Source organism: Nicotiana tabacum, chromosome 4, assembly GCF_000715075.1.
Source record: "Nicotiana tabacum cultivar K326 chromosome 4, ASM71507v2, whole genome shotgun sequence".
Taxonomy (NCBI): Eukaryota; Viridiplantae; Streptophyta; class Magnoliopsida; order Solanales; family Solanaceae; genus Nicotiana; species Nicotiana tabacum.
The window spans coordinates 43,306,016-43,327,889 of NC_134083.1; the positions used below are offsets into that span (position 1 = coordinate 43,306,016).

Genomic DNA, 21,874 nt, shown 5'->3' on the forward strand with positions numbered 1-21,874 from the left:
CTTTTTTGCATGGCTAGCGGCGAGGGGAGTGATCTTGACTGCTGAGAATCTGCGAAAGAGAGAAATTACACTTGTTAGTTGGTGCTCCATTTTTAAAAGCTCAGGGGAAGAAGTTGATCATCTTTTGTTGCATTGCCCTGTGTTCTCGGGTTCGTGGAAGGTAATCTTGAATCTTTTTGGTGTTCAATGGGTGATGCCAAGCACCGTAAAGGAAATGTTACATAGTTGGGCCGGTTTCCGTAGAAGAAGAAAGCAAAAGGCGTGGAAGTTCGCCCCGTTAGCTCTCATGTGGATAGTTTGGGGGAGAGAAATAGGAGAGCTTTTGAGGGGATTGAGTCTCCTTTTTCACATCTTAAGAATAGTCTTTTATCTTTGATCGCTTTTTGGTGCACTCATATAGCCCCTACTTGTGTAGAAGATTGGGCGTCTTTTGTAGAGAATCATGTTTTGATGTAAAATCTCTACTTTTTGGTATACTTCTTGTATACGGGAGTTTTTTCTCCCTTTTGATTAATACAATTTACCTTATCAAAAAAAAGTAAGTAAACACCCTAAAATAGCAAGCATATGCGTGATAGTTGAGCAACAACTGAAAAATAATTCTGTTTCCATCTCTCGTTGCCTCTATGTGTTTTGTCGAAAGGATCTAATAAACAGTTGTTCATTGAATGGTGCACTACTTGAGTGTTTTTGTCCACATTTATCATTTGACGATGCCTTACTTCGTGTTTCTTATGTTTTATGCAAGGAATGAAGCACTTCGTGTTGCTTTCATACATGTTGAGGAAATTGCTGGGGACGATGGGAAAGTTTCAAAGGAATTTTATTCAAAGCTTGTCAAAGCTGATGCACATGGGAAAGATCAGGTATGGTATATTATCAATTAACTCTAAGCGTTAAGATTTTGTGAATGATTTTGATATGTTATGGTATCTTTGGAAGATTTCTGAAATTTTAAATCCTGATAAGCCTTATTGATTTGGGACACAAACACTCTCTCTGGATTTAGGACGTATTTTGGTAATAATTGTATTTGATGGAACCACTTAGATGGAATTGGCTTTCTGTCGTTTATTTTCTAAAGGATTGTTTTACATGCAGGAAATATATTCAGTCAAGCTTCCTGGAGATCCAAAACTTGGTGAAGGCAAACCAGAAAACCAAAACCATGCAATAATATTTACCCGTGGGGAAGCGGTTCAAACAATTGATATGAATCAGGTAATTAGTTTTCCCTCTTAATTCTTTTCTTATTAGGTAAACATTGTTTTTCTGTCCAGAGTTTAGTTTCTATATCCTGAGCGTGCAATTAGGAATTCTTTATTCTTTTCTCATAAAAATGCACACTGATTCATTGTATGCCTTCATATTAGGCATGTGAAAACAACAAAAAATCCAATGTAATCCCACAAAGTGGGGTCTGGAGAGGGTAGAGTGTACGCAGACCTTACCCCTATCTTGAGAAGGTAAAGAGGTTGTTTCCAATAGACTCTCAGCTCGTGGAAAAATGAAAAAGAAGCAGAAACAACAAGAAAAGGTGACCAAGTCATTGAATAATCGAAGAGAAGGAAACATCATATAGTAAAAGAAATTTGTGAATAAGAAGATACGAAAATACGAGACTAATATTATTGCTAACGGCATGTAAAGGAGACATGCCCGCCTATCTACTAACCTTTTACCCTAATTCCCAACCTCCACACCCTACTATCAAGGCTCATGTATTCGATAAGCTGAAGTTGCACCATGTCATGCGTAATCACCTCTCCCCAATACTTCTTAGGCTTACCTCTACCTCTCCTCGGCCCCTCCATGGACAACCTTTTACACCTCCTCACCGGGGCATCTATGCACCTCCTCTTCACAGTTCACATGCCCGTACCATCTCAGCGTTGCTTCCCGCATCTTGTCCTCCACGGAGGCCACTCCCACACATCTATCTACATTCCTAACCACCACTTTGTAGAACTTATCTATTCTAATCTTATCTATTCCGAATATGCCCACACATCTATATCAGCATCCTCATATCTGCTACTTTCATCTTCTGGACATGTGTGTTTTTGACATGCCAACACTCTGCCTCATACAACATAGTTGGTCTAACTACCACTCTGTAGAGCTTACATTTAAGTCTTGGTATCACACAAAACTCGGAAGCGAGCCTCTATTTAATCCATTCTGCTCCAATTTGATGTGTGACATCCTCGTCAATCTCACCATTACCTTGAATTATAGATCCGAGGTACTTGAAACTCCCTTTCTTGGGGATGACTTGTGAATCCAACCTCACTTCTACGTCTGTTTCATGAGTCACGTCGCTGAACTTGCATTCCAAGTACTCTATTTTATAGCCTGTTTGCCCAAGCTGCAAAAATCAGCTTATTTTGAGAAGTGCTTTTTTCAAAAGTACTTTTGGTGAGAAGCAGTTTGTGTTCGGCTAATTAATTGGAAAAGCACTTCTGAGCAGCAATTAATATTTGGCCAAGCTTTTAAAAAATGCTTCTAAGTGTATTATTCTCAAAAGTACTTTTGGAGAGAAGCTACTTTTTTTTGCTTCTGCTTCTCCTCAAAGCACCTTTTTTTCTTTTAAAAGTTTGGCCAAACACTTCAACTTTGAAAAAAAAAAAACATGTTTTTTGAAAAAAAAAAATAAAGTGCTTTTGACTTTGGAGAAGTTTGGCTAAACAGGCTATTAGTCCTGCTCAACTTGAAACCTTTTGATTTTAGGGTCTGTCTTCAAACCTCCAGCCTCGCGTTAACACCGTCTCACGTCTCGTCAATTAGTATTATGTCATCCGCAAATAATATGTACCATGGCACCTCCCCTTAAATGCGCCGCATCAGAACATCCATCGCCAAGGCAAATAAAAACGGACTAAGCGTGGATCCCTGATTCAATCCTATCATGACTGAAAAGTGTTCCGAGTCTCCCCTCACCGTCCTAACCCGGGTCTTAACGCCATCATACATATCCTGGATCACCCTTGTATATGCTATTGGCGCACCTCTAACCTCCAAGCATTTCCAAAGAACCTCCTTCGTGACTATCGTAAGCTTTCTCTAGGTCAATGAACACCATGTGCAAGTCCCGATTTATCTAGGTCAATGAATACCACGTGAAACAACAACATCAGTGTAATCCCACATGTGAGGTCTTGGACGGTAGGATGTACGCAGCCTTACCCCTGCCCTGGAAAGACAGAGAGATTGTTTCCGATAGATCCTCGGCTAAAGAAGATGGAAGAAGCACTGATTGACTGATAGCAAGTAATAGCAAGAGAATATATTTAGAAAACTAAATCGAAGATAGCAAAAGAGATTATGAAAGAAGTACTGATAGCAAACTAAGGAAGTATTGATGCAAGTACTAACAGAACAAGATATGCGATAATAGCAAACTAATAAAAGGGGTACCATACTAACACAATACTATCGAACTAGTGAAGACAAAGGGAAACGCACGACTACCTCCTAACCTTCTACCCTAATGAACACCACGTGAAACAACTCTTCTAATTATTGCTTTCAGAATATCTTTATGGTGTCAGTTTGTGGAAGTCAATTAGGAATTTGTGGCCAAAGATGATTAAGAAATCCAGATTCAAAGTAGGAAATGGTATGAAGATTTCCTTGTGGGATGACAATTGGCTAGGCCAAGGTCCGTTGAAGCTACTTTTTTCAGACATATATACTTTAAATCAACAACAAGAAGCAACGCTAGATAAGGCATGGACTAGTCAAGGTTGGAATCTTACCTTCAGAAGACTTCTAAATGATTGGGAGATTGACAGAGTAATAGAGTTTTACAATACTTTGGAGCTATTCGGTGGAATCAACTCTAATCAAGATCTCATCATATGGCAAGGGAATAGGCAGGGGGAGTTTTCTGTTAAGTCTACTTATAAGGAATTCAACCTGTCTAATAACCAGATTGGATGTTGGCCATGGAAGATGATATGGAAAGTAAAAATCCCTTACAAGGTTGCTTGCTTTACATGGTTACTAGCAAAAGAAGCGGTTCTAACACAAGATAATCTAATTAAGAGAGGTTTTCACTTGTTCTCTATATGTTACTTATGTGGAGAGGAGGCGGAGACAATCAGTCATCTCTTTTTGCATTGCAAATTCACTGTTCAAATATGGAAGATTTTTATCAGTTTAAGGGGAATTTTATGGGCAATGCCGGGAAGAATTCTTAATGCTCTAGCTTGCTGGAATAAAGAGGGCTGCCTTTCTAGTTATAAAGAGAGATGTATAATTGTCCCAGCGTGCATATGGTGGATAATTTGGGAAGAGAAAAATCAGAGATGTTTTGAAGACAAATCCAGAAACATCCAGAAGACGAAGTTGAAATGTCTAGCTCTCTTCTTTTTTTGGTGTAAAGGAAAGTTTTTGGAGGATTATGAATCCATTTTTGATGTGCTAGATTCCTTGTGAGAAGAACATGGATTATAAGTGTTTTAATTTCCTTTTTTGGGCACTCATTTTGTAATTATGGGTGACTTCACAAATTTAGTGAAGTCTATATATTAATATACAAATATGTTACCATCTCAAAAAAAAAAGAATATTTTTCTCCTCCAAAGATTTGCTTGTCTGTGTTTCCACATCATTAATATAATGCGATTTACAGTGGTCTTTATTTGGTGTAAAGTTCCTATATTTTTTAAGTCCTATTCTTGTCTTTTCATAGGATGATATAGTTTTTTTTTGATAAGGTAAGTTGTATTAAATTCTCTACTTTTTGGTATACTTCTTGTATACGGGAGTTGTTTTCTCCCTTTTGATTAATATAACTTACCTTATCAAAAAAAAACTATTCTGTATAACTTTTCCTTTCCGTTTCTCCTGGGATAGACACATTGTCATGTCATTTAACTCTGAAGTGTAAGTACAAACAAATGGAGGTTCTTTTCCAATTTCACCTTCTCCTGATCTTAAATTAATTTGTGTCTCTCTAATGCAGGATAACTACCTTGAGGAAGCAATGAAAGTCAGAAATCTTCTCGAGGAATTCCACGGTAAACATGGGCTCCGACCACCCACTATTCTTGGTGTTAGGGAGCATGTTTTTACTGGAAGGTGAGTTTCTGTTGAATCTGGGTCGAACTATCTTTCCTCCAATGTTGTTGCTAAGCTACTTTGTATTGTTTTTCAACTCTGCAGTGTCTCTTCGCTCGCTTGGTTTATGTCCAACCAGGAAACCAGTTTTGTCACCTTGGGCCAACGTGTTTTAGCAAAGCCTCTCAAGTTAGTATCTTTTGACCTAGATCGATCTTGTTGTGTAAAATGGTATTATTTTCTTAGAACTCATTATCAAACATGTTTATTACTGGTTGATTCATGCTTCGGTCATTTCTAGTTTCGTTTTTTCCTCGCATTTCAGTATCTAATATTAATTCAGCTGTTAGTAACATGCTGACATAGTACCATTCACAAATATAAATAGAAAGCTTTTGGAAATAGTGGGACCTGTTTCTGCTCTACTTTCTATTTATATGTGTCTGTCTTAGCACTCTTACATTCCTCAATCTTTTGGCTAAGATCGAGTATAGTATCTGTTCTTGTCATATTCGTCTACCGAGGCTGCAATTTTGGGTCCTAACAGATACCTTGAAACTTTTTTGTGTGTACCGGTTACAATGCAGCTAAGCTGACGTGGCTAATTTTAGAATCATAAACTTTTGTTTTTTGTCGGAAGCAGTTTTGGCAGTTTTGTGTCTTGGCTGCAGCCCCACTTTTATGTTTTTGATCTTTCTGTTTTTTTTCCTTCTTTCCCTAGTTAAGGTTAGTAGTATTTCGGTCTGTTTGGATATGTGGTGATAGAGAAGCTCCATTGTCTTTTGAAACTTACTTTGTCACGCTCTTTTCACTCTTTGGTTTTCACTTTTTCTTTATCAAAATCTGCAATGAAATAGTGACAGTTCCTTGGCTACGAACTCATGTATGTGAGTGGATGTGGTAGATACATGGGAATTCAAGGGATGTACTGGGTTTCTGTGAAGTCATTCTTTCGTATCTCCTCCTTATATACATATATACACTTTTGTTTTATCTCTTAATCAGATATAAAAAAAAAAAAATATCAGTGTGGCTTCCTTATTAAAAAAAAAAAAATATCAGTGTGGCTTCTGTGTGACTATTATTTTTTTTTTTAAAATCTATATATTTCTATCTGTTTGTATTTTGGTGGTTGTAGGATTGGCTGGGTTTACCCGTTGCTATGTTTCTCTTCAACTGCAAAGATGTGTTTAGGCATCTTAGATTCGGTTAAACAAGTTTAGCCTGTGCCCTTCCTGCATTCTTTTGCATCTGGCAGAGCTTTGTTTCCCTTCTTCCTCTTTTCCTCCTCCATTAAAAAAAATGAAACATGTATGTGAAATAAAATTGGAAAAAGACCAGAACTCTTGTACTATCTGTGCTGCTGTTGCAAGGTGTTACTCATGCACTGGTTTTACAATTAAACTGCCTAAATTCATTAAGAAGCATGTGGTATGAATCTCTGGTTTATTTCCATTTCCCGTGCACTTTTTTTTTTGACTGCTAATAAATTGTTGGAGTTAACATTTATCAAAATATATTGTTAAAGTAAATAACTGTGCCCTCCACGAGTAACCTTCTCTTGAATAAACTTGCTTCTTTGAAAACATCTGTTGGAAAAGTTTTTCATTTTCACAAGTGGCTTGCAGAGTTCGCATGCACTATGGACATCCTGATATCTTTGATCGAATCTTTCATATCACGCGGGGTGGCATTAGTAAAGCATCACGTGTTATCAACATTAGTGAAGACATCTATGCCGGTAAGTTTGAGAGACTTGATATACTCATAGTAATTCCTATTTTCCACCTTTCTCCTAATTGCTTCCTGGCTAGTTCCCATCGTTTGAGATATCTATAATCTGGATTGCAAGCACGTAGTGTTCGGTTGACATTTTTAGATCATGAAAACAAATAGAGCTACTTCACAATTTTCTCTTTTTTCCTATTGTTATTTGGTTAATTTGACTATTTCCAAGTTTGAAATTGTTATGTTCTTTCTTTTGTCTTTCCTTTTGTGAAAGCTAAAGTTAGTTACATTGCTAAGAAGGGGAAATCCCACAAGTAAAAAGTACACAAAGCACATGATACTGTACAGATGATGGCTTTCCATGAAGTTCAGCCAATAGTCTCATCGAATAGCAGTGTTTCTTTAAGCTGACAGTTCTATGCCTGTAAATGTTATGGTGTTTTTTCGTTTTTCTGAAGCATATGCTTGTCTAGCATTATATCTATGGTTTCTACCATTCTTTGCAGGTTTTAATTCCACTTTAAGGCAGGGAAATATTACCCACCATGAGTATATTCAGGTTGGTGTAGCGCTTGCTTGTGTGCTTTTGATTAGACTATTTCTTTTTATTGTCTCTAAGGCTGTGATGATGAATGTAGGTTGGAAAGGGAAGAGATGTTGGGTTAAATCAAATTGCTTTATTTGAAGGCAAGGTAGCTGGTGGAAATGGAGAGCAAGTTCTGAGCAGGGATGTGTACAGGCTTGGCCAACTTTTTGATTTCTTTAGGATGCTCTCGTTCTTCTTCACAACAGTTGGTTATTATGTTTGTACAATGGTATCAAATTTCTCTCTTTTATTCTATTATTCCTTGTTTCCCTAATTGCTTGATCCATCATACCTTCCAGGCTAGTTCATATAATTGGAGAGAAAAGTATGTATCTTTTTCCTGTTTATTGACTCTAGCTTTTTGTCATAATATTTTTTCTTTATTGCAGATGACAGTCCTTACTGTGTATATTTTCTTATACGGAAGAGCATATCTGGTAAAATGTCTCAAACTTGTTTCTTTTTCTGGTTTTCTCATAGTCTTAGTAGTTTGTCTTTGTGTATAAAACGAATTGTCTGGAGAGATGGTCAACACTGTTGTATGTTTGTGGAGTGATGTACATCGCTTTCTTGAGATGTTTAACACGATTAATCTTGCCTCTTGTTGCACTGTCCCTAGTTTTCTAACTTGATCTATTGGATCTATTTCAAGCACACATAAATCATGATAAGGCACATTTAGGGAAAAAGGATGAACTTGACAACTACTTATCACCAAGAGAGAGTTCTTTGTCTTTTCCTCTTTTTATTTTGATGGGATAAGAAACTTGCAAACAAGGTTTGGTTTGGGATGTTTGAGTTCAGGCTTCACTGTCTGATGCTGTTATATTGCTAGGAACACATAAATCTTACAAAAGATATCATTGAGAAAAAAGGATGAATAAAAGTATAAAACTGCTGTAACTTCTTGTCTTCTTCAACTTTATTCTCTTAGGAAGGTTGAGGAACTTAATACACATGTTTAGCATTTAAACCAAAACTGCAAACTGTTCAACATTATTTTATCCTTCAAATGGAATGGGTTGCCGACAGTTCTTGATTGGTCCTTCCTACCATTATGTAAGTCTCAGCAATTCTTTTATTTCAAGCAGGCTTTCTCTGGACTTGATGAAGGAATATCAAAGAGAGCTAAACTTTTGGGTAACACGGCACTAGATGCTGCTTTGAATGCTCAATTTTTTGTTCAAATAGGGATTTTCACTGCAGTTCCCATGATTATGGGTTTCATTCTTGAACTTGGGTTACTAAAGGTATGGATTCTATCTGGTGTTATCTTTATATATAATGTTGGATTTTGTCATTTTGTGTTGCTTAAATTGGTGTTTCTATTTTTTTGCTTTGCATTCACATGCACTAATTTTGCAGGCCGTCTTCAGCTTTATTACAATGCAGCTTCAGTTTTGTTCTGTCTTCTTTACCTTTTCGCTTGGGACTAGGACTCACTATTTTGGGCGCACCATCCTCCATGGTGGTGCAAAGGTATGTAGATCTTATGAACTTCACTCTGAAGGAAGTTATAATAGGCACCGGAAATAACCCATCATGTTACTTTTAAAACAGTACCGGGCGACTGGACGAGGTTTTGTTGTTCGTCACATCAAGTTTGCGGAAAACTATAGGCTTTACTCTAGAAGTCATTTTGTTAAAGCGTGAGTCCTACATCCCATTAATTTGATTTGTGGATTTTTGTCTGTTCCTAGAACTGTCATTTGATACTCTTTAATCCACAGGTTGGAAGTGGCTTTGCTTCTTATAGTATACTTGGCGTATGGTTACAGTAATGGAAGAACTACTTCATTCATCTTACTAACTCTCAGCAGTTGGTTCCTTGTTATTTCATGGCTATTTGCTCCTTACATCTTCAATCCCTCTGGATTTGAATGGCAAAAGTATGTTTGCTGTTTCTCGTATTTACTGTTCTTTATGGAGACTTCTTCTGTATGATTGCTCTCCACTGCATTCATTTTACACAACCACCATGTTAACTGTACCATGTAACTTTTCAATCTGCTTTCTGTCAAAAGAGCGGTGTTTTTGGCATCATAATAGTTATACTCCCTTCACCAACAAGGGTTGTGATGGAGTGGTAAGTACTCCTTCATCCTTAACCAGAGATCTCGGATTCGAGTCCCTGGGTATGGAGTCGCCTTTGTTAGGGAGCGTTTACTCCCAATGTGGGACTTTCCGGCGTAAATCCGGATTTAATCGGGCCCCAATGTGGGTACTGGACACCGGCTGGGAAACCTACAACAACATACCCATTATTATCCCACACCGTGGGGTAGTACTGATTAACCCATTTAGCTCTTTACATAATTTTGGTGAAGGTAGTCTGGAATGAATTATTAAATTTGAGTTGGTAAAGAGATGGTAAATTAAAATAAGATGAGTCACGTTATATTCAAAATAAGATTGTTTGTACTTTGATAATATTATCTAGTAATTTGATTTTTTGGGATTGTTTGTACTTTTCACTTTAGGAAAGAGTTTATTTCTAGGATTGACTATAATATCAAGTAAATTAAAGAGAACGGAATGAGGGAGTAGTGACCAATATGTAATTATGGCAGTAATTCATTGAAACATCATGGCTGTCGTCGTTGCTTTCTGAATTCTTTTGTTCACATGTCATCCTCAAAACACAATTTGCGATGGTGTTAGTTGCTAAAAATTCCATGCTTCCCTCAATACTTCATGATTTTACAGGACTGTTGAGGACTTTGATGATTGGACCAACTGGCTGCTGTACAAGGGCGGAGTAGGTGTCAAGGGAGACGACAGCTGGGAGTCCTGGTGGGATGAAGAACAGGTCTTTTTATATATCCTTTTAAACGTGGATTTGTAACTCAAGTTATAACTTCATGAGCTCTCTTTTCGTTGTAAATTGCATTCTGGCCAGTTAAACCGTATCACCTATTTACTTGTCTCATCTGTTGATGCAGACATTAGACATTTTTAAGTTTAGATATTCCTTTCCGTCTTCGCCTTTCTCTGTAGTCCCTCTGCCTAAAAATAAAATATGAGGAAGTTTTAGTTCACCTTATCATTTCCAAGGAAGTTAAATCATTCAATTAGGAGATGTAAATATAAATAAAAAAATCTTCTCTAGAGATTACACACACCCCCCCCCCCCCAAACCCAAAAAAAAATTCCAAAAGAAACTGAAAGGGAGTTCTGGAAAATGCTCTAACACTAAGATTTTTATATTGCAGATTCATATCCAGACTTTGAGAGGACGGATACTAGAAACAATATTGAGTCTCAGATTTTTTGTCTTCCAGTATGGCATTGTCTATAAACTCCATTTGACTGGAAAGGACACCTCTCTTGCGGTATGTTTTCTGCATTATTTGCATAGTGAGACGGACATTAGTATTCTTTTTGTGGAAAGAGCCAATTTCTTTGTAGCACAACAGTAGGTATTACTTAATGTTAACAGCAGAATGTTGCTTATAATTGGGCTTACTTTTGTTGTTTTTTATGTGAATAAATTCAGTGTATAGCCTTGGAAAATAAAGCACATAGTTCATGGTAAACGATCTTTCTTATGCAAAAGTAATTCTAGTATTGAACTTGTATATTGTCTCGGTGCGAAAAATCCAAAGGTTGTGTGCGCTTGGGCGTGCAATTGGCTTTGTCAAATTTGTTTGTTTCCTGGATCACTTCATTTTGTTTTTGTTTCCTTTGGGGCAAAGAATAAATACTTGTATTAGGTTATCTGACTATTGAAATAGTAGGTAATGGGAGCTACCATGCTTGGAATCGTTCTCTTAATTTTAACTTTCTCTTCATCTATTTTTTACATTTCATGAGTGATAGTGAAGAACAGAAGGTATTCTACTAATTCCTTGTTCAGTTTGTCAGATAGATGGGAAACGTATAAACGAGTTTTCTATAACGGTTTGATGAATAAGTGAAAGAACTTGATATCAGTGAAAGAAGATGTAAGAACTGACCTGAGAAACTGAATTTATATGCCAAAATATTTCAGCAGGAATACTGCTTTTGACTGATATATGATGCGAGAAAACAATACTATGATACAGGAGAATGTAGCATTCCGTCGAGTTTTACCAATTTTTGAATGTTTAATATTGTTCTCGGATTTAGTGATGCTATGGTGTTACTTTGTGTTTGGATGTTGAGTTCTACTGTATGTGTTGTGTTGATTTTGTTCTCTTCTAAAGACCACACTAATTGAAATCCTTTGTTCTACTAGATATATGGCTTTTCTTGGATTGTACTGGTGGGAATTGTTATGATTTTCAAGGTATGCATCTGTCTTTGATGTTATTGGCTTACTTATGGAGTCTAATGTAACTGCAATCCCCCTTAGTTTTTTAATAATCTTGGAGTTTGTCAAATTGCAGATCTTTACCTTCAGTCCTAAAAAGTCCACCAACATCCATCTCATGCTGCGATTTTTTCAAGGAGTTACAGCTTTGGGACTTGTTGCAGCTCTTTGCCTCGTTGTGGCTCTTACTGACCTTTCTGTTCCTGATTTGTTTGCTAGTGTGCTCGCCTTTGTTGCTACTGGTTGGGCCGTCCTTTGTGTAAGTTTGCTAGCTCATGGTTGCTTTTGAATTCTTTGTGCTGTTTGAAAAGCTTTTTGATTTTCTTGCGACTATTTGCACAATTTACTGCGGAGAGGATTCCTTCTTATCTTTATTTGTTTCTGTATGGTGTTAAAAAGTATCTTCTTTAGTTACTATTGGCAGGTCGGAATAGTTTGTGTCAAAATTGTTGTAGCATGCTTGAACTCATATCTGCAGTTGGGAATTCCCACTATCATACTTTTGGAATGTAAAACCATGTCTTTCGTTGCATCTGATGGCCCTTTTTAAGACTTTTCCTAGTGTATATTCGCATATGCATGTCATGGAGGTTGTAATTTCAGTTTTTGGCAGTTGCATCATACGTGAATTCATATTTCAGTCATTGCAATGCCTGGTTCCACCCCCTACCCGCCACTCTCCGTTTTTTTATCTCAAGTGTTGCCATCTTTCTATATGCTAAATTTCTTGTATACTGGCGAGGAAGTAAAACTAAACATATCCTTTGTGATTGTGACTATTTTGTAGGATAATACGCGAGTATGTTTTACATTTACAGATTCTCTTTTTGTTCCTAAAGTTGCAAATTGTAATTTTCCTTGCAGCTGGCAATCACATGGAGGAGGGTAGTGTGGAGTTTGGGTCTGTGGGAATCTGTAAAGGAATTTGCTAGAATGTATGATGCTGGGATGGGCATCATTATCTTTGCTCCAGTGGCAATATTATCGTGGTTCCCATTTGTCTCTACCTTCCAGTCTCGTATTCTCTTCAACCAAGCATTCAGTCGTGGTCTGGAGATCTCTCTCATTCTTGCTGGAAACAAGGCAAATGTTGAGCCCTCGGCGTTCTAGTTCTTATGAGAAGCTCTATAACCATGTAGAATTTGTATAGTTGAGCAGCAAATTTTAGATTGTATCATATGCCTTTTGTCTAATTCTTTCATAGTTAGGGTACTCTAAAATTGTCAGTACATTAACTAGTGTAGATATTACTTTGGCATCTGAAGGTTCCATCTGTAGTTTTGATGTGACATTTTGGCCGTTTAGCCTTGAAAATGTTATACCTGAAGATGGATCGTCATTTCCGCTGGTTTTAGTTGTTGGATTATGGAAGTCGATCTGGTTTTAGTCGTGGACTGGTAACTGAATTTATTTTGCACATGGTGAGGATGATGGCATTTTTGCTCCTTTTTTGGATTCTGACGGGGCATCCAGTAACGCCCTATCCTTCCTAGACTTCACCTGTGGGATTATACCGGGTATGTTGTTTTTAATAGTCAGCAGCTCACATTATTATAGAAAAGCTATACAGAAAGTTACTCAATGCTAATAATGTCCATACGTGTTTACTTAAACATGTCAATTTAGAAAAATAAAAGAATTGATTCTTTTTTCCAATTTTAGCTTTATTATAATAAGTGTGAAAAGAGATTAATGTAGTGAAAATAAATCGTAATAAATTAAGATCACAGAATAAATAAGTGTAATCTAATCAGATGGTAACATTTGTTATTTACTTGTTATTTTGTTGTGGAAAGTAATAAATAATTATCTACGAAATATATAAGTAGTTTGAAATATTCTCTACGCTGGTAAATATTACATGTCCCGTTTACTTTCAAACAATTTGAAATGAGCTTCAATTATATTTTAGCCCAGAATATCCTACTCTCAAAGTTCCTTAAATATTTTGAGGTAAATGAGAAAAGAAAGGAAACCTGTGGGCACGTAACTCCCAGGGAAAAGATATCTGAAAAAATCAACACGAAAATCTGCTCTATTCAAAGGGGAAAACATGCTAAATAACCCGATCATCCCCTTTGTTGAAATCGCAAACATCCTAGTAATAGCTATAATAGGCAGGCAGCATCAGTACCCAAATATCTTCATTTAATCTAAAACAAAACGCCCTATAAATAATTTACAGTATCCTATTTTGCTTGCGCTTGAAACATGAGAGATTATCGTGCTGTCCTTTAAGCAGATCAGAGAACTTATACTCATGTTGATGGAGTTTCAAGTCTCAAAAGATCAACCATTGACATATGGTTTGAATTCTAAACTCTAGATGAAACTGGATCCCAAAATTACTTATAAATACTGCTGTATCAGTGATCCACATCCAGTTCCCGTCCTTGCCATCCTAGAGATATCTGTGATTGCTGAGGCTGATCAAAGCCACACTCGGTAGATGAAGCAGATCCAACATAATTTTCTGGATGATCAAACTTACAAGCAGGGCCAAACTTGCATATCCCATAACGGCTGTAGAATGAGCAGACAGTTTGATCCTATAATTTTTTTTTAAAATAAAAAAGCATATGAGAAACCAAAGTATAAGCAGCATACAATGAGTAATGCACAATATACAAATAAGAGACAGCATACAGCTCAACTAGGAGGTAATTGAATCACTTATAGAGCAAGTTATTGACCTAAATGTCAAAAGCTAAAAATTCTAAGAAGAAACATTAAATAAGTTTAAGATCCAGACAGAAGAAAAACGTACAGGTCTTAGCGGCAGGCCCTTCTCATTAAGAATACTTGAGTTTGCTTTTGGTACTCGAGACTTTGGATGGTGAAATTTGCAGTTAAATTTGTATTTACAGTCTCCAGTTTTAATGAAGTAACTGCAATCAAGTTGACCGGGACGTTCAGGATATTCTTCAACCAGCAGTGGCTGTAGAGGCCGTGGATAATAATTGGTCTTGGTTGCTGGATTGTTCATAGCAAATGCTGGAGGAGTAGGTAGTCTCTTCTCTGCTGTCGGATAGACCGGGGCCTCAATCAGCAAAAACATAGAAACAAGTAAGTGCAGGCAGTAAAGGTGTCTTGCTACAAAGTCAGCAGTCAAAGCCATAGAGCTTAATAAACAATACGGAAGACCCCAAAAGTTAAGAATGTACTGTATACTTATCTATTTTATTTAGCATTTATCATACTGCCCAATAACCAGCAACTTCCTATGAGTGCCATGACATATAAACTTAAACAAGTATAGTTCTCACATGATAAGGCTAAAATATACCGGTAAATTTCCATCTCTATCTACATAAGTAGACATTAAAACCATATTATTACTAGCATGGATTGAAGTACCTGCTTCAGATGACTCCAAAAGGAGGTCAAAAGGACTAAGATGCACTAGCGACCTGATAACTCCAATTTTCAGAACACATCATTTTTTGACAAGGTAATAAAATTTTATTAAAGGCCAACAAGCACCCGCATACCAATAGTATACCAAAAAGCAGAAAACCTTACAAAACAGAGCACGCATCATAAATAACATACAACAGATATTAAGCTTCGTTATGGACTACCTGATACCCATTCCATTCGGTATTTGGAGAAGGAATGCCTTGGGTTGGCGGGTACATCATTGGTACGTAAGGAGCTGTGTCATTCAATGCTCTTGGCGAAGACCAAGAAGATGCAGCTGGATGGGAGGAAGCTTGTACGGGAACAGCTCCACCGTTGTTATATCCAGAAGAACGATCAGCTCCAGCCACAGTGGTAGGATCAGGATGATGAAACCTACAGTTGGACCCATACTTGCAAGAGCCAGTACGCATATAGTAAGGGCACTCCTTCTCCCCCTGAAATGTAGATTAGCATATATGATCCCTCAAGAGAAAAATTCTCAGATTCACAAACTTCTAAAACAGTGGAAAGAAGTAATACTGGTCGAATAGGCAGGCCAAGAAAGTTGAACTCCGCAATAGGTGAGATGGAACCCTTTTCCCTACTATGATTGAATTTACAAGCTTTTCCATACTTGCAACCCCCTGATGTCAGGTAATACTGCACAGAACAAAAAATGGAATGCAAGACATAGGTAATTAAAAGATCGAAGTTATTCGGGTATTGTACACAAACATTAATTACTTACTACACAACTAAAAATCGACAAAAAGAAATGAAGACAATTATTTAAAGCAACATTACCAACGCTTAAAAGTCATAACTAAAGCAGTATATCATTCAGAAAATAACAAAGAAAAAGAATAATTATACCAACAACTTAATACTTTAACAGCCAGTGTTCTCATCATTGTTTCTGATAAAGCTGTTCTCATCATTGTTCTTGATAAAGTTCTTCTCGTTATTGTTAACCAATGAATCATCAATTAAAAGTCAATTTCAATCACATCATGAGGCAAAGGCTTCATATGTAGACACATCTAGATAGTCAAGGTTTTACTGGTAGCTTCTACATGACATATGGTCACATTTCCTTATACAAAAAAAAGATATACAGTCATGTTTCACTCCCATCTCAAGATATAGCCAAGACGAAATTTAAGAACAGTGCATAGAACGAAATATTAAGTTCCTGCACTTAAAAAAATTGCAGCAAAGAGAAGAATTGAGCAATATTTTTTGATTTTACGTGTATCAATTATTGCTCAGCAAAAGTACTACAATCTGAATGTTGGAATTTAAATGTTCCTCATAAAAGAAGCATTCACTCCACCATATAGTACCTTTGATTGGATATTCCTAAATATTACCTACTTAAGCAATCACTACTCTGGCAAACTTAAATAAGAATTTTTTTCCCTGTATTGAGCAAAAGCAAAAGAAACTTCATAATCGGCTCACTGCCCTGGCCATATCTACTAGCAGTGAGAAATAGGCGAGGTTAAAAATACAAAGAATATCAACAAATTCCCCTAACAAAAGAAAAGGGAATAACAAACCTCTCCAACTAAGGACAAAGGCAGGAATCTTCCTCTTAGCGTTCCAACTAAAAGACGCAGTTACAGATGGCAAAAAGTAGAAATCAACATGTTGCTTTTTAAATTTATGCTAAAGTAGATTTTGTTACTAGTTATTGATATCATGTAGCCTCTCTACCCCTCCGGAGTAGGGGTAAGGTTTGCGTACACTCTACCCTCTCCAGACCCCACTAGTGGGATTCTACTGGGTTGTTATTATTGTTATCATGTAATCCACTAACTCACTAGCAATTCTGACATCCCACAATTCTCGACGAGTTGTTGGCCAAGAAAATCATTGACCTAACAAAGTCAACGCGACCTAATGAAGCCAACAACAACAACAACAAAAAATCAAGTAATTTCCCACAACTGGGGTCTGGGGAAGGTAAGATGTACGCAGCCTTACCCCTTCCGGCAGAGAGGTTTCTGATAGACCCTCGGTTGGAGAACGAATGAAAAAAGTAATGATAACAAGCAGGAATAACAAGATAAAAATAAGATCGAAGCCAAGAAAGGAGTTAAACTCTAGATAGTAATAGCAATCTATAAAAAGATATCATACTAACACTAATGCAAGCGAACTGAGTAAGACAGAGAAACGTTCTCGACCACCTACTAGTCTTCTACCCTAATTTTCGGCCTTCACACCCTCCTATCTAGGGTCATGTCCTCAGTCAGCTCCATCCACTCCATATCCCGCCTAATCACCTCTGCCAAGACTTCTTAGGCCTGCCTCTATGCCTCCTGATACCCGCTTAGGCTAACCTCTCGCACCTTCTAACTGGGGCTTCTGTGCTTCTCCTCTAACATGCCCGAACCATCTCAACCTCGCCTCCCGCATCTTATCCTCCACAAGGCCACTCCCATCTTATCCCGAATAGCTTTATTCCTAATCTTATCTAACCTGGTATGCTCACACATCCACCTTAACATCCTCATCTCAGCTATTTTTATCTTCTGGACATGAAAGTTCTTGACGGGCCAACACTCTGCTTCATACATCATAGTCCGTCTAACTACTACCTTGTAGAACTAACCTTTAAGTCTCAGCGGCACATTCTTATCACACAAGGCACCGAAAGCGAGCCTCCACTTCATCCATCCTACTCCGATACGGTGCGTGACATCCTCATCAATCTCCCGGTTAACTTGTATTACATATCCAAGGCACTTAAAACTTTTTCTCCTTGGGATGACCTGTGTATCAAGCCTTACACCCATGTCCGCTTCCTGGGTAACTTCACTAACTTGCACTCCAAGTACTCCGTCTTGGTCCTGCTCAGCTTGAAACCTTTAGACTCAAGAGTCTGTCTCCAAACCTCCGGTCTGTCGTCAACACCGCCTCGAGTCTCGTCAATTATAACTATATCATCCGCAAATAACATACACCACAACACCTCCCCTTGAAGCCAACAAAGTCAATTATCCCAAGTGCTAATAATCACATCGTCAGTCACCCTATAGCATGACACTAAGTAGAAGATCATGACATTACTAAGTTATGAAAAGATCATGTTGATGCTAATGACACAACGGAAGCGGGAAGTGAACCACACTAGTACTAAAATCAATCACAAGGGAAAGGCATTTTCAGATGAGATATCTTGGCCTCTAGTACTTCCTCAAGTTTAAAGGAAGTGCCTTCTTTGAAAAAGCTTATAGTCTTCCATTGGACTTTCTTTCTGGATATTTACCAGAATAGAGGACTACACACATTTAATAGTCTTCCATCGGACTCATAGGTCTAGAACCCTTGACAATCGGTCTTCTTCAATTGATCACGATAATGGACTCATTGAGACTCCTCTCGAGTTTGTAGATAGGATATAATTTAGTTTAGCTCATTGACAATGTTCCCATTCATTCTGTTATAAAATACATAAAAGAATGTTGTTGTGAAGCCATCCCCACATGAGGCTTTGTCTCCCACACAACTTATGACTGCCTGACAGTCTCCCATAATCTTCGACCAAAACTTCGTCCCCAACCACATCTCTTCCTACGTCACTAAAATCAATCCCATGTAATCTTTCCCTCCAAACCACATCATCCTTCCCTTAATAGCCCCTCCTACCTCCCCTTGAACTCTTATCCTTCCCCCGCCCCCCAAAAACCCCTCTCCCCCATTGTATTCACAAATTTACCATCCAGTCAACAATAGCAAACTGGTGAAAGAATTCTGTTATTATCTTCTTTTTCAACAGTAACACCCTTGATTCTTGTCTGCAACTGATCACTTGAGTAATCATCATATTAGCAAGTTCTCCTTGCCCCTCTACTTCTCTCCTTACAAACTCTTCCTTTTCTTTTTAACTCTCCAATTCTGTTCATCAACTCCCGCAACTTCACTTTTAACTCTTTCAAACACCTCTCTAGACCAAATTCTTAAATAGTTCTCAAGTAGCTTAAAGGAGGAAGGAATCTCTTGGACATGGCATTCTGTTCTCCAATTCCAGCTAGCTCCCTGAAGTTGTTTGCAACTCCATGTTTTAATCTCATTACTCTGCTAGAACCTATCAAGTATCAATATAGAATTCCACAAGAAGTGGAACTTGGATAACACAAAGGAACATTTTTCCAAACAATTGAATATCAGAAATGTGTCAACTTTCAATGTTAATCTTCACTCACCAAATATTCACTGAGTGAACATTGGTCTCAGATTCCTTTGTTTTCCAATTAATTGAATTAAGGATAAAATGGCAAGTATTCAACCTTTATGATTAACGGCATTGTGCCCCTTGATTGTTTTTGCATAACAATGTTGTTTGGACCAAATCAACTGGACCTCGACTAATCCTTTGGGAAACCCATTAAAACCCACAAACATCCATGTAGTGTAAGCATACCCACCAAAACTAGAATAGAATGATTCACAAGAGTGTAGTAGTTGGGATTCGAGGTTCGGATCCCATGTTATTACTCCTATGCCTCAACCATTACATACAACCATCCATACATCTTGCACTATATTATCTCCCTCTTTTTGTTAAGTTAAATTATCCCCCTCTTATGTGTTGCTACATCATTTTCGCCACAAAAAAAGTTCTTGAATACTTTAACCAAGTTTCAAAACAATGGAAAGGAAACCACAAAGAAGGAGAAGCTATGAATCAATTCTAATAAACAAACAGAGAGAACTTCACTAGAGTCATTCTCCATTTGATACCATAATGCTAATTAATTAAATATTTCGTGCTGTAATATACATTGTTATCTAAAGCAATTGCATTGCACTTATACAATTTAACTAGATTTGGCATCATTAAAGTGAGGCTTTGAATTTATATATGTTAACCCTAATCATGGGGTATGCACTATAGCTGATCTAAGCCAAAATATTTTACTAACTCAACTATGGACAGGACAGGTCATATAAGTCATGCTGCCAAATATCAAAAGTAACAGCAGGACCATGCCGACTACCCAGGTCTAGTGTTTAAATTTATGGTATGTGCCCTCAATCAAATCAAATTATTCATAAAAGAGCAAGCACAGTATAACCAAAGATTTGCCTTTTCTGGCCTGATTGCTAGCAAAGATAAATTCCACAACCTTGCATTCAATCTGCCCTGGCCTTTCCTGGCTTTCTTCCCTTTGCTTTCCCTTCTCCTTTGTCCCCTGCTGAAGAATTGACAAAAGAGGCTAACATAGTAAACATCAGCAAAATTTTACTTTAGAACCAAATATACAAACAACAAATGCAATAAAGACCACACCAGGATTCAAGCAACCTCCTTAAAACCGATGAATTACAATCCTAATCATTCATTAGCAAAAATGTCAACATAAAAGCATTACTTTGATCAGCAAGTGTCAGTAATATAGTAAAACCTAGCAATCAGTTAACTCCTACCTCCAAAACAACAAAGATATATTATACCATTATGCACGGGCACTAAGATTCATCCACACCATACCCCTTACAATTGCAAACAATCAATAAATTCACTCGATCAACCAAAAAATGAATGAGCGTAGCAAATTACTTGTAAATATTTTTTTTAAAAAAGTAGTATCAACTCCGAATCCATCAAAAAATTTACCTGGTATTTTCTTCTGGAAGGGTGATTAAACTTGCAATTGGATCCAAATTTACACACGCCTGTTTTCATAAAATAAGGACAAACCTGAGCATCAGGTCTTAAAGGGTAACTACACTTCCTCTTAATCCTATTATTTGCATTAAACCCTCCTCCTTCCTTAGAATCCCCTTCATAGCCATTCTCTTTTTCCCCATCATTCTCATTGTCATTCCCATTAACACTTCCGCTCCTATTTTCGTCATCATAATGATAATCACCATATTCGCCAACATCTCCCCATCCCTCATCATTCCCTTCAACATTTTCAACCTCGTTTTCATTGATTTTTCCATTTTCTTCAGGATCAAGGTGGTGAAGATCTTCTTTTTCTCTCTCTTTATCTAAGGCCTGGTTCAAAACCAGATCACGAAGCTCTTCGCATATGATTTGCATCGCCATCTCATCCTCATCGTCATTTTCGTTTGGTTGATTTTCATTAGGGTTTTCGATATTGAGATCGGAAGGTAACAACGACGTTTGGGGAGTTTGGGACTCAAACCCTAACTCCTCTTGAGTGTGTTTTGGGGATTGATTTTGATTTTGAAATTGTTGTTGTTCAATTGCTTCTTCCATTGTAGTTTCCTCTACATCTCAATCAGTAAAAACCCTAATTTGAGCAAATTCAGTAAAGTGATGTGTGCTGAAGGGGACAATGAGTCAAAATAAATAGCGATTGGGACCACTGCCATTAGTACTTCACGCATTTATACTCTTTTCGTTTTCTTTTTTCAGTTTTTTATACCTTTTTTCCTTTTCTTTCTTCTTCTTTTTCCCTTTTACATTTCCTTTTTGCATGGTTGGAATAGAAATGTTAAAAGAAAATATTTTATGCCTGAATCATATAGTTTTTTTTGTTACGATGATGGTGTTCGAGACAGTTTATTGCATGTTGATTATTATACTAAGTAACTGTTAATTTCCGATTGTTAGGTATTAACTAACTCTAATTACAAAAATTTTGGCGACGAATATTCGAATTATATACTTATTATACCGAGTACCTATTAACTTTAATATATATTTCTCATTGGAATTTATCGGTTAAAATCCACCGTCTATTTTCTTACATAAATAAATGCTACTATACTAGTATTAAAAGTTCTTTTTAAGAAGAAAAGAAAAAAGGAACATAGGC

At 37.2% G+C, this 21,874-nt stretch overlaps 2 protein-coding genes across 5 annotated transcripts in view; one reads left to right on the forward strand and one right to left on the reverse strand.

Moving 5' to 3' along the window:
• Positions 1-13,018, forward strand: part of LOC107763099 (callose synthase 10-like) — a 64,434-nt gene extending 51,416 nt beyond the window's left edge. The window contains exons 35-51 of one of the 2 annotated variants that reach the window (XM_075251746.1): positions 749-866; positions 1,102-1,221; positions 4,970-5,085; positions 5,170-5,253; positions 6,693-6,805; positions 7,299-7,351; positions 7,431-7,607; positions 7,768-7,815; positions 8,470-8,628; positions 8,744-8,857; positions 8,939-9,027; positions 9,109-9,267; positions 10,085-10,187; positions 10,591-10,710; positions 11,598-11,648; positions 11,749-11,931; positions 12,537-13,018. In XM_075251746.1, the coding sequence (XP_075107847.1) occupies positions 749-866; positions 1,102-1,221; positions 4,970-5,085; positions 5,170-5,253; positions 6,693-6,805; positions 7,299-7,351; positions 7,431-7,607; positions 7,768-7,815; positions 8,470-8,628; positions 8,744-8,857; positions 8,939-9,027; positions 9,109-9,267; positions 10,085-10,187; positions 10,591-10,710; positions 11,598-11,648; positions 11,749-11,931; positions 12,537-12,782 (2,053 nt within the window). In that variant the 3' untranslated portion in view covers positions 12,783-13,018. Of the gene's footprint in view, positions 1-748; positions 867-1,101; positions 1,222-4,969; positions 5,086-5,169; positions 5,254-6,692; positions 6,806-7,298; positions 7,352-7,430; positions 7,608-7,767; positions 7,816-8,469; positions 8,629-8,743; positions 8,858-8,938; positions 9,028-9,108; positions 9,268-10,084; positions 10,188-10,590; positions 10,736-11,597; positions 11,649-11,714; positions 11,932-12,536 lie in introns of both variants that reach the window. The other variant, XR_012708645.1, reaches the window with a different exon arrangement.
• Positions 13,019-13,681: 663 nt separating this feature from the next.
• Positions 13,682-21,412, reverse strand: LOC107826232 (zinc finger CCCH domain-containing protein 67-like). Of its 3 annotated transcripts, none has more exons than XM_016653207.2 (6): positions 20,701-21,412; positions 20,210-20,275; positions 15,615-15,734; positions 15,254-15,529; positions 14,440-14,712; positions 13,682-14,221 (listed from the first exon to the last, which is right to left on the reverse strand). In XM_016653207.2, exons 1-6 carry the CDS (start codon positions 21,310-21,312, stop codon positions 14,039-14,041), a joined length of 1,530 nt encoding a protein of 509 aa, XP_016508693.1. In that variant the 5' UTR covers positions 21,313-21,412; the 3' UTR covers positions 13,682-14,038. The 3 variants fall into 3 exon arrangements, with proteins under 3 accessions (XP_016508693.1, XP_016508679.2, XP_016508686.1); XM_016653193.2 differs by having other exon boundaries at positions 20,210-20,299; XM_016653200.2 differs by having other exon boundaries at positions 20,210-20,278; positions 20,701-21,411.
• Between the last annotated feature and the right edge of the window lie 462 nt (positions 21,413-21,874).